The 14432-nt window shown below is 46.9% G+C and overlaps 1 protein-coding gene across 2 annotated transcripts in view; it reads left to right on the forward strand.

Moving 5' to 3' along the window:
• Window positions 1-14432, forward strand: part of Sh3gl3 (SH3 domain containing GRB2 like 3, endophilin A3) — a 122973-nt gene that overhangs the window by 94081 nt on the left and 14460 nt on the right. For both annotated transcript variants that reach the window (XM_051148843.1, XM_051148844.1), the window contains 2 exons: window positions 8683-8786; window positions 9850-9956. In XM_051148843.1, the coding sequence (XP_051004800.1) occupies window positions 8683-8786; window positions 9850-9956 (211 nt within the window). The remainder of the gene's footprint in view (window positions 1-8682; window positions 8787-9849; window positions 9957-14432) is intronic.

The raw sequence follows: 14432 nt of genomic DNA on the forward strand, positions 1-14432 counted from the left end.
TCTAGAATGTTCTGGGTAACTGTTGCTTCCTGCCTTAGAGATAGTTACAGATAGTCAACAATCCCTGACTGACACCTTAGCCCTTGGGGGCTTACTTATCGCTGGACATGGCCTTATCACAGAGATGGGCCTGGGAGACCAGCCTTTGTGTCTAGGGCCACTGCATTTGTGGTTTGGAGCTGTAGTTTTGCTGAGGTTGAACTGCATTCTCTGGCTGGTGATTTGTCTCATCCACCAGCCCTTGGAGGCTTTTACCCATCAGTGCCAACACCAGGAATACAAAAGTCTGGCCCACATGTTGACTGTTTCCCACTGGTGCTTGTGAAAGTCAAGGGTCACAGTCTCCAGGAGCAATAGTGCTATGGTGTAATGTTTCTTGTCACCAGTTCTTTTTAATTTGTCCAAGTAGTAAAGTGAAACTGAACTAAAAGGGGCTAGGAATTCCTAGCGACAGGCTGGGGCCTCCCTTCTCTGCCTTGCTTATCAGGCATTGCTTGGTGGATCCACCCCTGCCTCTCTCTTAAATCCTCAGCCTCAGCCTGGCTCAGTGACATCACTGAATGACGGTGAGAACATGGCCGCTCCAAGGTGTGGCTGAGGAGAAGGAATTTATTGTAGGTATGAGGGCAAGCACAAGCCAGAGGCATCTGGAAGAGTCCGAGAAGAGAAGAGAAGAGAAGAGAGAGAGGAGAGGAGAGAGAAGAGAGGAGAGGAGAACCAAGAGAGTGTGGCCAAAATGATTGGATTACATAGGAAAGAGAAGCTGCAGGAAAGAAAGTGGAACAACTGGCCTGAAGAGGTTTAGGGTAAGGGTGAGAGGCTGAGAGGAGCTGGGAGGAGCCAGGAGGTCAGCAGCTTGGACTGGGCTTTGCACCAGGTACTGCACTGCTCGGGGTGCCTGAGGCGAGGCTAACAGGCACCACAGTAGCCATTTCAGGCCTGGCAGTCGTGAGCCAGGCGTTAGCTTTGGACCCATTTGTTACAGCTACACACCTGTGCAGGGAATCAGGATTTGAATTTATTCTCATGTTGTACTTAGAATGGTTTGTGAAAGGTACACCAAGGCCTTGTGTCTTCAGTCAGGTCAAACAATGTCATGGATGCCTTTCGCTCTGTGGTAAGGTGTGGGAGAGTGATATGCACAACTGAAGCCTGGGAGTTATACTCTTTTGTATTCTTGACTTTTAATCTGTTCATTTTTACGATTTATAGGGTGTGTATGCTGGGGCACATGTAAGTGTTAGCTGTCTCTGTTTGTTTCTTCTTGAAATTGGCCCGAGCTTTGGGCATATTTCTTGTTTTGTTTCACAGTGCTGCACTTAATTCATTTGAAGTATTAGGGAAACACTTTTGAGGTCCTTGCAGCACATAATCCTTAGAAAGCCAACAAATCCTGCCATACCAGGCCCTGCACCTCTTACAGGGCCTTCAGATACGGAGGCCACAGCTTCTGTGTCAGACCAAGTGCCCACCCGCCTGCTCTGCTCATGACCTTCCATGCATGAATTTCCATGATTTGTTTTGAACAAGTTCTTTGTACAGAAAGGCTATCTCAGCAATGCTGACTTTCATGTTTAGCCTAAGACTCTGAAGCTTTCTCTATATTAACACTTAAAATTCAGAAACAACCTCTTTGTCACACAAGCTCAGTTGTTTGTCCATTGTTTGACGACAGTTACTCTGGTTGTTGCAGGTTTGTCCCTTCTAGCAAAAGTAGAGCCTAGTTTTTACCTAGGGGCTTCTTAGGGGTCCTGGAGTGGGCCTAGCTCAGTCAGGACTAGGGTGACCCTAAGGAGTTGACCCCGCAGGTGAGTAGGTGCCACCCCTGAGGTGAGGCTCCCTTCACGGCCCTATTCCTAGGACTCACTCAGAGATGATTCCAGATGTGCTCCCGTATCCTCTGCCCAGCCCTTCCTTTGCCATAGCCTCTGAACACTGACCACTGAGGTTAGAAGAGACCTGAGTCACAAGCAGCAAAGGGTCGCCCAGGCTGCCTTGGTGCCAGGTTCCTGAGCTGCTGCTTTCTTCCCTGCCCCATACAGATCCCTGTGGTCATGGTTGCCATGGTGATGAGGACTTGAGTGATGATGGTGAAGGCACCATTTTCCCAGCATGTTGTGACAGAGGCTCAGAGGTGCTAGTGACAGTTCCTTACCACAGTACACTTGCTGTCACCCTTCCCCACTGTCAGGTTTCTAGCTGAGGAGACTCACTGGTCACTGTGTCATCTAGCAGACCATCTTCCTTCACTTCTTGGGGTGACAGCATTCCAGACCTGGACAGGATCTCCCTTGTCTTTTCCATGTCCATATAGACTAGCAACCTCTCTCTCTCTCTCGTTGACCAGATAAAGTGTAAAAACAAATCTCCAGTTGACCCTTGGTGTCTCACAGGCCAATGCTAGTGCTGTCAGCTGCTGTGAGGACAAACTATAGGTGTGTTCTGTTGAGGGGAAAGAGAAAAATGCTAATAACACACGCTAAGGCTGGGTGGTGTTTTACTCTCCTTGACTTTCATCCATCCCCCCCGCTGAAGCCAAGGCCATGGTTATGCAGTCTTCAGAGTTCTGATACCTCTCGGTCACCAACTTCATGTCCACCCTTTGTCACTCAGCCTTAATGGCCACGCCTGCTTCCTTTCATGGTTGGAAAGCTGAGCTTCAGGATGGTTGGGCATGGCTGGATTTTTTTTTCCCCCTAGATATCATTGTGCCTCTGGGTAAACATGACCAGAACCCTTACTCATTGTTAAACATAGTAGGTCTGCAAACCTGCAAGCCTGATGGATTTGATAGTGATTAGACCCTGAATTGGCCACACTTCTATGTACCATGACAGATGCCTGAGAGAACAATTTAAAAGGAGAGAAGATGAACTTTGCTTCCGGGGTTAGAGGTCAGGTGGCTCCATTATTTCCATGTTATGGTGACTTGGAGCATCATGGTGGGACAGATGGCGCTGGTCAGAAAGAAGATGTAAGGTGGGAGAGAGAGAGAAAGAGATAAGGAGAGAAAAAGAGAGAGAGAAAGAGAGAGAGAGGGAGAGAGAGGGAGAGGAGAGAAGAGGGGAGAGAGGAGGGGAGAGGGAGAGGAGAGAGGAGAGAGAGAGAAGAGAGAGCGAAAGTGAGAACACTCCAAGACAAGACACAAAGTGAGATACAGCCTTACCCTCCCGTATATACTCCAGTGACTTATTTCCTTTAAACTAGGCTTTGCTTTAATCTCTTAAAGTTCCAGAAGTTACCAAAATATTGGCATGATCCTGAGAGGACATTTCATATTCAAACTAAGATACAGTTGACATTGCACCTGTTGGAAACTGGTGAACACTGTATTAAAGTATGGCTTCGGAAAGAACAAGGTGACAGATAGCAGAAGGTTCATGACTCCTCCAAACACAAGTCATGTGTTGACATCGTCATGGGGAGGAGACTTTGGGATCTCAGCCACGCAGACACTGGTTCGGGTTCTGTCTAATTGAGAAGCTGACAGAAGAGCCAGGCATCTGGTGGGGGTGCTCAGTAAGTGTACTATAGACTGTCTGATCAACTTTTGGCCCAGGGCCAAAGTCTCAGAAGTTCACTTTCTGCTCTCTGTGACCTCAGTTGATGGATGTCAGCCTCAGTGCAGAGCCAGCCTGGCTCCTCCACCTATGCACCATAGAAGATGCTGACACTGGGTGAGCGGCCTTCACCGGGCTTCTAACCCTGAGAACCAGTTATAGGGCAGAGTAAGGCATACTGCTAAGGACAGGCTCCTGTCTCACCCACAGGAGGAGGGAGTGGAATTGGGACCTGTGAGCATCCACTTCGAGGAAAGGAGTAAACAGAGAGGAAAGTGAGCGAGAAACATTTGAGCTGCTGTGCTCTGTCTTTGGTTACCTCCTGCCTGAGCTTCTGTGCTTCCAGGAATTCAAACCTCATCCTCCAGGGGGCAGTTGGACCCAGTACCCCTAGCTCTCCCCTCCCATTGTCCTGGATAAAATACAACAAGAGCTTAAAGAACAATTAAGTGTATGAATGTTTTGTCTGTGTGCATGGATGTTCACTGTGTGAGAACACTGCCTATAGAGGCCAAAAGAGGGCCACAGAGCCCCTGATTCTAGAGTTACAAAGGGTGTGAGCACCATGTGGGTGCTGGGAATCAAACTCTGGTGCTTTTAAGTGTGGAGCCATCTCTCCATCCCCCATACAGCAACTAGCACATGCATAGTTGAGTGTTTGCCGAAGCTTTGCCTGAGAGGAACTTTGGACAGAATGAACAGATTTAGTCTATCCAGGGTCTCCAACTGCAGATTATATAACTCTTCCTTGAGCTTACTTGCTGCCAGGCTGTTTGTGGAAGCTTGTAGGGTGGGTTCTCTCCTCTCTCCTCAGCTCTACAGTGTATACACACTGCTTTTTCTTCAGACCCTATAAACCTTCTTCAGTCTACATTCTTGTAACCGAGAAGCCAGCAGATGAGCCCAGCTGAATCCACAGACCAACCTGGCACATGTCCAGATATATTGAAATCTAAACCTATGGATTGTCCATGTGGTGTGTGTGTGTGTGTGTGTGTGCGTGTATGTGTGTGTGTGTGTGTGTGCGTGCGCACGTGCGCACGCCTGTGTACATGTACGTACATCCAGGATCTTTTCTCCACAACCTACTTCCTTGAGAAAAACAGTCCAGGGCCCAGAGTAGTGTTGATGTGTCCTGCTAGCCAGGGGGTGCTCCCTCACCTCACAGATTAGATCACTCATCTACTTATGATGTGGAACAAACAAGGGATGGCATGGGAACCTGAGTTGTTCATCCTGCTGTTCTGAAACGAGAGTCTCTCGGATTGACTCATCTATTTCAGGCAGATCTGGGATGGGAAAACAGGGAAGAACCTTCTTCAATCCCACATTGCTGATCTTGTTGGGAAGAGCTGGATTCCTTACCTGGATGACTTCACATCTTGCTTGCAGCCAAGTGCCTCCATCACTCCCCAGGCAGCCGTTTAAGGCAGGGAGTTGTTTTGGCTCTACTGATTTCCAGAGATCTTAGGGGTCCAGGCCCATGACTGACTCCTCTTGTGTCAGACTGTGACTGGCACCCAGAGTGGACCTCCCTTTAGGGAAGGGCCTGTCTGCCACACAGTTTACTCTCAGGTGGGGCTACAGCAGGCAAGAGGTTAGTTCTGAGGCTTCCTTGCCTTTCTTGGGAATGCCACTGCCCACAGGTTTGACTCCTCCTCTGAGACGTTTCTTTCTTACAGCTTGGCAGCCTTTGATCTTAGAAGAAACCATATTACATTTTAAAAGTGTCTATTTCAGCCCAGAGAGGGCTGGCTCGTGCAACAGTTTCTAGCCGACATCCCCCAGCCAGAGGCCCCATTGGAGCTTCATCTATAGATTCCATATTCCTGGGTCCTTTTCCATTGGTCCAGGGAAATATTTTCTTTAGTGTGCTCTCTCTCTCTCTCTCTCTCTCTCTCTCTCTCTCTCTCTCTCTCTCTCTCTCTCTCTCTCTCTCCACACGTGTGTGTATACCTGTGCAGGAGTGGGGGCTTTGGGTGTCTTTCTTAATCACTCCCCACCTTATGTTTGAAGCAGGGTCTCTCACTGAACATAGAGGTTCCTATTTGGCTGGACTGGCTGCCAGCAAGCTCCAGGGATCCTCCTGCTTGCACCTTTCCAAGTGCTGGGATTCCAGGTGCACATCTCTGCCACCAGGTTTTTCTTTTCTTTTCTTGTTCTTTTTTTAAAACATGGAATCCATGAATCTGCAATCAGATTCACTGGGGGGAAAACCCACCAAAAAACCCAAAACATTCCTGTTCATGACCAGAAACTCCAGCTCCTCCAAGGAGTTCAAAAGAGCAGTGATCTTAGACACGGCAGTGAGAAGTCACTTAACTATCACATTTCAAGACAGCTCAGGGAGTGTGCGCTTCATCCATGAAAGAGGCTAGCTTGCCAGCTTCCAAGATTTGCACTTCTCTACCCATTGTGTCAGTCTTCCTTCATTTGCAAAACCAGCAGCAAGGTCTTCAAGCCTCCTACTCTGACAGTCCCGTCCTACTCTGATTATTTCCCTCCTGTCTTCCTCTTAAAAGGAATATCTTCAAAATGTCGTGTGTGTGTGTGTGTGTGTGTGTGTGTGTGTGTGTGTGTGTGTGTGTGTGTGTGTATAGGACAGAGTCTCACGCAGTTCAGGCTGGCCTCAAACTTGCTCTGCAGTGAGGATGACCTGGAACCCCTTATCCTCCTAATTCCACCTCATAAGCACTGATATTTCCATCACTACCTCTGGTTTAGGTAGCACTGGGATTTGAACCCAGGGCTTGGTGCATTCGAGGTCAGCATTCTACCAACTAGCCTGTATCCTTAACCCAAAGGCAGTTTCTAGTTATGTCGGGTCACCTTGGAAATCCAAGATAGCACCCCATTTTAAAATTCTTAATGTAACCAATCTGCAAAGTACCCCTTGCTATAGAATGTAGCATGTTTGCTCATAGCTTTAACCCAGAAATGAAATCAACAGGCAGCTTTTCGAATTTTCTAATGTGGCCAGTGGAGGGTGTGTTTTGCTTGGACAGCTTTTGATGCATGCGGGGCCTGAGTTTGTTCCTTTAGCTTGGTGCTGTCTTTCTAGGTGTTTAGTTCAAGCAAAGGCCATCTCTTCAGGTTCCCAGCACACAGCTCATATCCTATAGGAGGCAGCTGGAAACTTCTGGTTCAACAGTGACAGAGGGATAATCTAGTTCGAATCTGACTTGCCTTCATGCTCAGTAGGGGGAGCAGAACCCAAGTCTAGTAACTGTGCTCAGGGCTCTCCCTGGGCACCCGCTGTATGCAGGAACCATGGGGAGTCCTGCATCTGTCTCCCAAGCTTTAGTGGCTCTGGGATCTGTTGCCTTCCCAAAGCAATCTGTCAAAGGCAGTATTTCAGATGCAGTTCCAGGTTACACAATCTTAGCTGTTGGCATAGTTGGTGTCTTCCGCGTGCACCGTAAGGTTATTTGTTTAGGGGCCTTTCACGGTCCTTTGATCTGCAAACAGCACAAACTGGACAACTTCATATTCCCAGATAAGAGAGGTGGGAGCAATGGTCATCAAACCTGCAGTTCTAGCATCACAAGGAGGCAGCGTTCTTTTCTTAACAGATTCTGCCATGATCATGTCAGGCCGTGGTTCTGGATTTATTCAGAAGTCTTCGTGCAAAGCCAAATTTCAAAAGTGAAATATCGGAAATCCTTAGGATTGTTGCAGGGTGCAGGCTGTCTTTGTTTTGTTTATTGGGTTTTAGGAAATGGAAGGCCAGTGCTGCTTTTCCAGCCACAGAGCGTGGTAAAATAAGTGCAGTGCCAGGACTTTCCTAAGTCATATGCCCACTGCATTCCTGGCGTAAGTGGGTGCTGCATCTATTGTAAACGCACATGAGTGGGCAGTAAAGTAAAAGGGCAGGCACCCGAGAGTGAGAGTTCTCAACAGTACATGAAAGCAGCATGGACCTATGGAAGCAAGCAACTCCCTGCTGGTGCTGCAGGTAGGAAACAGATGACAGAGTGAGGAAGCACCTAGATTTTGCCTCAGAGCTGGTTAGAGCTATGGAAGTAAATGCTGTTTTTTGAAAGCCTGGCATGAGTGGTTTTGATTTGTATCTCTATCGAGATCTGGAAATCCTGAGATTTGGGTTGTGGTTGGGTGGTTGGGGGTGGGGAATCTCTTCAAGCCTTTGGGGCTTGCTATAAAAGGTTCTAGAAATAAACTTAGTTCTTATTTGCTGTAGTGTTTTGCTTTGTTTTGTTTTATATTTTAACCCCACTGATGAACAGGACAGCTCTCAGCCAGGCCCTTCTTCAAGCTCTGCGTATCTTCTGGGCTTTTCTTACAAACTCTTCAACAAATAACAAACAAGCAACAAACAAACAAATACCCCTAAACCTCACAGTACTTGGGAAGCGGAGGCAGGGAAATCAGGAGTTCAAGGTCAGTCAGCCTTGGCTATGTGATGAGTATGAGGTAGATCTGGGCTACATGAGACCTTGTCACAATCCCCTTTCCTGACCTCCCTGGTGCCACTGGGTTCACCGACATGTCAGTTTGTGGGGAAGAGGGTGTCCACAGCTCATCCTTTCTGCTGTATGCTTCAGGGAAAATGCTTTGTTGGGTGGCAACAAAAACACAGGGGGCAGTTCTTTTCCCTGGAGCCAGTGTGACTTGCCAGATGTCCCTGTTTTCTCAGAGAGTGGAGCAATTTGACTTTGTTTCTTGGTCTGGCTTCACTAGAAGGCGCTGGCAGAAGTATCTCCCTAAGAAAGCTCACTTGCCAAGCACTGGTTTTCCTTACAGGAGGGAGAGCTCTTTCCTGCCATCTTCAGATCCATAAATTTTAGAGCATTTAAAAACAACAACAAAAAGAACAAAACAAAACAACAAACAATATCATCCTATAACTGTAAGAGATGGCAGCTTGGTGCAGTTACAGCAGATTCATAATCACGAATCAACTTGCCAGTGTTTTCCCAGCCTTGTTGGCCCTGTGTGTGGCCCTCATCGCAATTGTAGGGCTCTGAGATGGCATGAGATGACATGGACCAGGGCTCAGGCCCTGCTGCCGGGCAGAGCCAGGCTGCTGTCACTGGCTTCCTGTTGCTGTGGACATCGCAGGGGCTCTGGCCAGCGTGGGGGTAACTTTGCACTTCTGCCACAGGTAGAGCAAGTCAGCCAGCTGGCCGTGTTTGTAGAGGCGACATTAGACTATCACAGGCAGTCCACAGAGATCCTCCGGGAGCTGCAGAGCAAGCTGGAGCTACGGTAAGACCTTGGCGGAAGCGTCTGTGGGCAGCACAGGACCAGCCAGGCTCTGTCTCTCAGCCCCTTCCTTTCAGCCTGTTTGGAGTTTTCTCTAGCTGGTTTTCAGGTTGAGTAGGAGATTAGGGCTAAGATTATATATATCTTGGGCCAACAGGACAGAACTGGGTAAAAGGCTGTAATGCCTTTTCTCCATTTTCTTTTTATTAATATCCCCCTTTTTGGGTGGCCCAATGGAGAGTCTACAAACACTGTGGCTTACCTGACTGAGAAGCCAGCTCTTGTGGCTTCCTTGCTGACTGGAAAGGTTAGCACTCTGTTTACTTGTTGAGGGTGGAGTGTGTGCTCCATCCCCAACATGTAGGAATGAGAGAGCCAAGTGATACTCAGAACCATGTCAAAGCCATGAAAGTGTTACCACGCTGTGTTCATATGACTGATTCTAGCCTTGAACCAGTCAGCAATATCTTCTGAATGATAAATAGTCTCTGCCTTAGGACTTTCATGGTCAATGCAACCTTTACTTTCTACAAATTGGTAATATCACTTATAATGTGTGCAGCAACCTTCTTAATCAAATAATTAGGTTAAACCTACTCTGTGCTCTGACTACAGAGCACAGATAACAGAAACTGTTTTTCATAGGATTATGGTAACGGATAGATTTGCTTCAGTCAGATCTGTAGTCACAGTGGGATGGCCGTTCCTGAAGCCTTCGCTTCTGTAGGCAGATGTCCGTCTAGATACTCTGTGCGCATGCTTGGATGGTCCCCACTGCAGTAGAGAGGAAAGAAGGCAGCTGGCCTAGGGGAGTGGCCACTTGACTAGCCTCAGGGACATTGTGGGGACATCTCTTCCAGATGGATCTCAGCTAGAAAGTCAAGTACATAATGGAAGAAGTGCATGCAGGTCATACTCCTGGCACTTTGGCCTCTCAGACGTCAGTGTGCGCAGTCCCCGCTCTCATTGTCCCATTGGGTCTGGTCCTCCTCAAGAAAAGCAAAGGCCTGTGCAGGCTCTGCCGTCTGGGACAGGGGTCTGACTTGGCCTCCCCTGTATGTTACAGAATATCTTTTGCATCCCGAATCCCCAAGCGGGAATACCTGCCAAGGTCTGTGGACACAACTTCCAGCGACATGAATGGGATTTCCACCAGCAGCTCGTCAAAGACAGGTGAGTCAGGTGCCACGCGGGCTCTCCAGCCCCTGCGTGGTGCTGAGGCTGTTGTGGGAATGCACTTGAGAAACGGATGGACTTTCCTTGGCTGGCTGATAAGTTTTCCTCCCTTTTCCCAATTCCAATGGTTGGGTATTTGAACACCAGTACTGGGAAGAAGTCCACCGCATACTGATGTCTTCTAATGTGGCCCTTAGGCAGCCCCTTGGCTAGAGAACCATAGCTGCTGGGTTGTCTTTTATATTTAAAGGGTTAATGCCCTCTAACTAGCGTCCCAGTTGTTAGACAGTTTTTCTTAGCATTCTGGGCACCTGAAGTATGCCTACTACTGTCGCAAGCATTGTGCTGGTAGAGTTTAGATTTATGTTCCAGAGTAAAGCTAGGCAAGAAAAGTTCAGACACTGTCTACTTTCCCACACACTCCATATGATTTCCAATTGTGTCTGGTGTCCTCCCTAGGCATAGCCTCTCCTAATGGCTGCGTATGAATATTGCCCAATCTGTGGCTGGCACCTGTATTTCACATTTAACATAGTTTAAGCAAAACAAAAGCAACCGTGTTGTTATATAGTTTTCTTTCCAAAATGCATTTTTTTTAAAAGAGAAGATTTCCTGGTGTAGTCCTGGCTGTCCTAGACTTCGACCAGGCTGGCCTTGAACTCACAGAGATCCACCTGCCTCTACCTCCCCGAGTGCTGGGATTACAGGCATGCACTACCATGTCCGGGTGCATTGCTCTTTCTTGTACATAGGCCTCTGCCATGGTGTTTAGCATCTTCATGGTTTTGCTTGGCCCCGATTAACTGTAACCGTGATCACCCTTATCTGTCTCTGTATGCTAATGAGCAAGACTTTCTAGAAATGAAATTGCTGAATCAGCATGAGGGCGAGGGCATAGGGTGGGGATGTGGAGTTGCTGCTGGTATTTACATGATGGTGGATATTGCTAAGTGACACTCCAAAATGGCTATGCTGTGTGCCAGACCTCAGTTTTTGTCCAGAATTTCTACATTAAAATAAATGGTGTTCAATTTCCATTTTGACCTTTCTGAAATCACTAGATTAGATATTTTTCAATGTTTAACTGGTCACTAATATTGGTTACATCATTTGTTTTCTTTTATAAAATTTGCCTTGCCTTTGTGATCTGCAGGAAACTGTTACACATGAGTTATTAATAGCTTTCTTTCCTCAGTTTGCCACTTATCCTCAAATTCTGGGAAGTGGTTTTGTTTTTTGTTTTGTTTTGTTTTGTTTGTTTTATTTGCATTGTCTAATTTTGTTTTGAGAACATAGACACTCTACTTTTGATGTAGCCAACATTATCAATGTTTTTGTTTATGATTTGTATATTCTCCTTCTGAGAAGTCTTTCTGTCCCCAGGACTATTCTGTTAGGATTATTCTATTACTTTCTACTACTTAAAAAACCTTTCCCTTAATGTCTATGTCAGGTCTTTGTCAAGGCACCAGAATGGCTGAACCGTCCTACATTCCCACCAGCAACGTGTATGATTTCTGTCTTTCCATACAGGTGCAGCAATGCTGTGCTGCACCAGTGCTGTTGCCTTTGGTTTTAGCCACATTAATGAATGATGCAGAGAGTCCGCACCTGCCTGTGTGCATGGTCTTCTAGTGAGCCGTCTCACCACATCACCGTTCAGTTTATAGCCGAATTATTTCTATATCTACTGCTGGGCCTTGTCAGTTCTGTACACATGCTAAATGGAAGTCCTTTGAGGTATACGTGTAGTTTTCCATGCATTCTCTCTGTGTCTTTGTATTCTTTTAATGAGGTCTTCACAGACCAGACTTTCTAATTGTCCAGTGCCATGTTTCAGTTGTCCCTTGTATAGTCGTGTACCTTTGATGTGGAGTGTTGAACATTCTCTGTCGTGGATGCCAAAGATGATTTCCTCAGCCTTCGGAAGTCCACACTCCCCGTAGTTCCTGATTGCACAGGCTGAGCCGTGGGATGGTGCTCACCTGCTTTGCTCCTGGTCGCCCACATGTTCTTTTTGGAGCACACATGGCCAGAGAAGCTGAGGTCTGAGATTTTCCCAGCATCATCACAGGCTTTTATCTTTCAATGAAAGTTCAAACCTATCAGTGTAATCTGCATCTATCTTAATAAGAACTCAAGGGTCATAGCTGTGAAATCAGCATTTGAATCTTTACACAGTGCACAATAACATTATGCCAACAGTTGAGTTATTTTTACAGAACTGTTTGTTTCTCTAAGCTTTTTTCTTAACCCAGCTACCACACAAATAATTGAGACTCTTTTATTTTTTAATTATTTTTTTATTTTTTGGTTTCTTTCAAGACAGGGTTTCTCTGTGTAGCCTTGGCTGTGTAGCTCTGTAGACCAGGCCAACCTCGAACTCACAGTGATCTGCCTGCCTCTGCCTCCCGAGTGCTGGGACTAAAGGCATGCGCCACCATCGCCTGGCCCGAGACTCTTTTATAATACAAGGCTTCACAACACAATCTGAGCAGTTTAAGTCTGTTCTTAACCTCTGCGCTTTCCTGTCTTACTCCCAGCAAACATCCCAGCAATACTTGCACTTTGTAGCTTTCCTCCTCAGCTCCCTCCTGATCTTCCTTGGACCCTCTACCCTTGGCTGAATCCCCTGCTTCCTCTTGTAACTCCTGCCCCCTACCGGCTCCCAGCCCACCTGGGCTGGCAGGAAGTCCAGCCCTATTCTCTCTCCTGCTCATCAGTTGGCTGTAAGCTGCTTTATTGACATAACAGGGGACAATTGGGGAGCAGAATTTATACAACATTTAGACAGTAAATTCTCAGAATAAAGCTTGCAGCCAGACATGAGGGGTACAGAAATAAGCAGTTAAACTACACAATAACCTTATGCTTACAGCCTACAACAAACAAACAAACAAATAGAAGAAGCATTTACAACATGCAGCATCATGAGATTTCCTTGCCTGTGCAATGGCTGGGGGCAGGGATGATGGTCCCAAAGGAGGGTGTTTCCCGTGGACTGACTCCCTCAGAGGCCTTGGACCTCAGGCACTCAGGATGCCCTACCATCCTGGCTGCTTTTCTTGTTCCTTTATATTGCTGCCTTACTTGTTCCTACTTCATCCAGGGGAAGGGGAGAAAGAGAGCACACATGTCCTCTAACTCTAGCAAGCAGTGACATGCGTGTTCTGACACAGCCCCCCTTAAGGACAAAGCTCCTTAGGAAATGCAGTGTCTAGCCACCTCCTTACAGTGGTGTCTGAGCTTGTTCACACAGCTGAGGCAACATACCTGAAAGTAAGAAACGTGGGAACAACAGGCTGTCCTGGTGATTGGCAGGTATAAGATCAAAAGCTGTCCTCATATCTCTACTGCTGTAAGTTTGGATTCAGAATGTTGCCCAAAGGCTCATGTCTTAGAAGTTTTGCTTCCAGACCACAGCTCTGCTGCGGTAGATCCTTTCAAAGTTGGGCCTACTAGATTTACCTTATGCCACTGGGGCACACCCATGATGGGGACATGGAGATCCCCCAAACCCTTTCTTGTTTTTCTGAAGGAAATGAGCGGCTATGGCACCAACTATGAAGTGCTGTCTCCCATAAGTCAAATGGGCCCGGAAACCCCTGAGACTGTGAGCCAAAACAAGCTGTCTGTGTTAAACATTGTTTCTCTTGGTTCTGTGTCACAGTGACGGAAATGAAATGCACGGTGAGCTTGACTCCTCGGATAGTGTCTTCCCAAGTTCCCCTGCAGCCGCAGTGGTTATGCACTGTTGGGCGTCACAGACAGACTTGACTCTTTGGATCATCACCTGATATGGTGGCTGATGTGTGACCATGCCTCATAGATGGCACCTTCTAGCTATTTCTTGTGTGGTAGAAATGGCAAATAAGCTCTCTTGGACTTTTATTTTTATAATGTCACTAACCTCATGAATGAAGGCTATCTTTATGAACTCATCGTATTGAGAAGGCTCCTAGACTCACTGGAAATTAAGTCGCAGTATCTGAATTTTGGGCACACATTCAGGTCAATATTAATAGCAGGATTCATACCCCAGCAAATAAAAATATACAGCAAGCATAACTCCTAATACTGATTCTATCCTAATACTTATGGAATCTTGCTAAACAGATATTGCAGGGACCCCTCTCCCTGACAGTGAAGGACTTGCCTTGATTAGAGCCTAGTTCAGTTCTCCAGGGTGGGTATGTATGTATGTATGTATGTATGTATGTATGTATGTATGTATGTACATACGTGTATGAGAGAGAGAGAGACAAAGAGTGAGAGTGTATGTGTGTGAGTGTGTGTGTATGTATGTGTATGTGTGAGAAAGAGATGGGGGGAGGGGAGAATTCCCCTCTTCCTGACAGTGAGGACTGACCTTGATTAGACCCTGCTTCAGTTTTCCAGGTTTTGAGAGAGAGAGAGAGAGAGAGAGAGAGAGAGAGAGAGAGAGAGAGAGAGAGAGAGAGAGATAGGAGTGTG

The sequence above is a fragment of the Acomys russatus genome, chromosome 7, assembly GCF_903995435.1.
Source record: "Acomys russatus chromosome 7, mAcoRus1.1, whole genome shotgun sequence".
Classification (NCBI taxonomy): domain Eukaryota; kingdom Metazoa; phylum Chordata; class Mammalia; order Rodentia; family Muridae; genus Acomys; species Acomys russatus.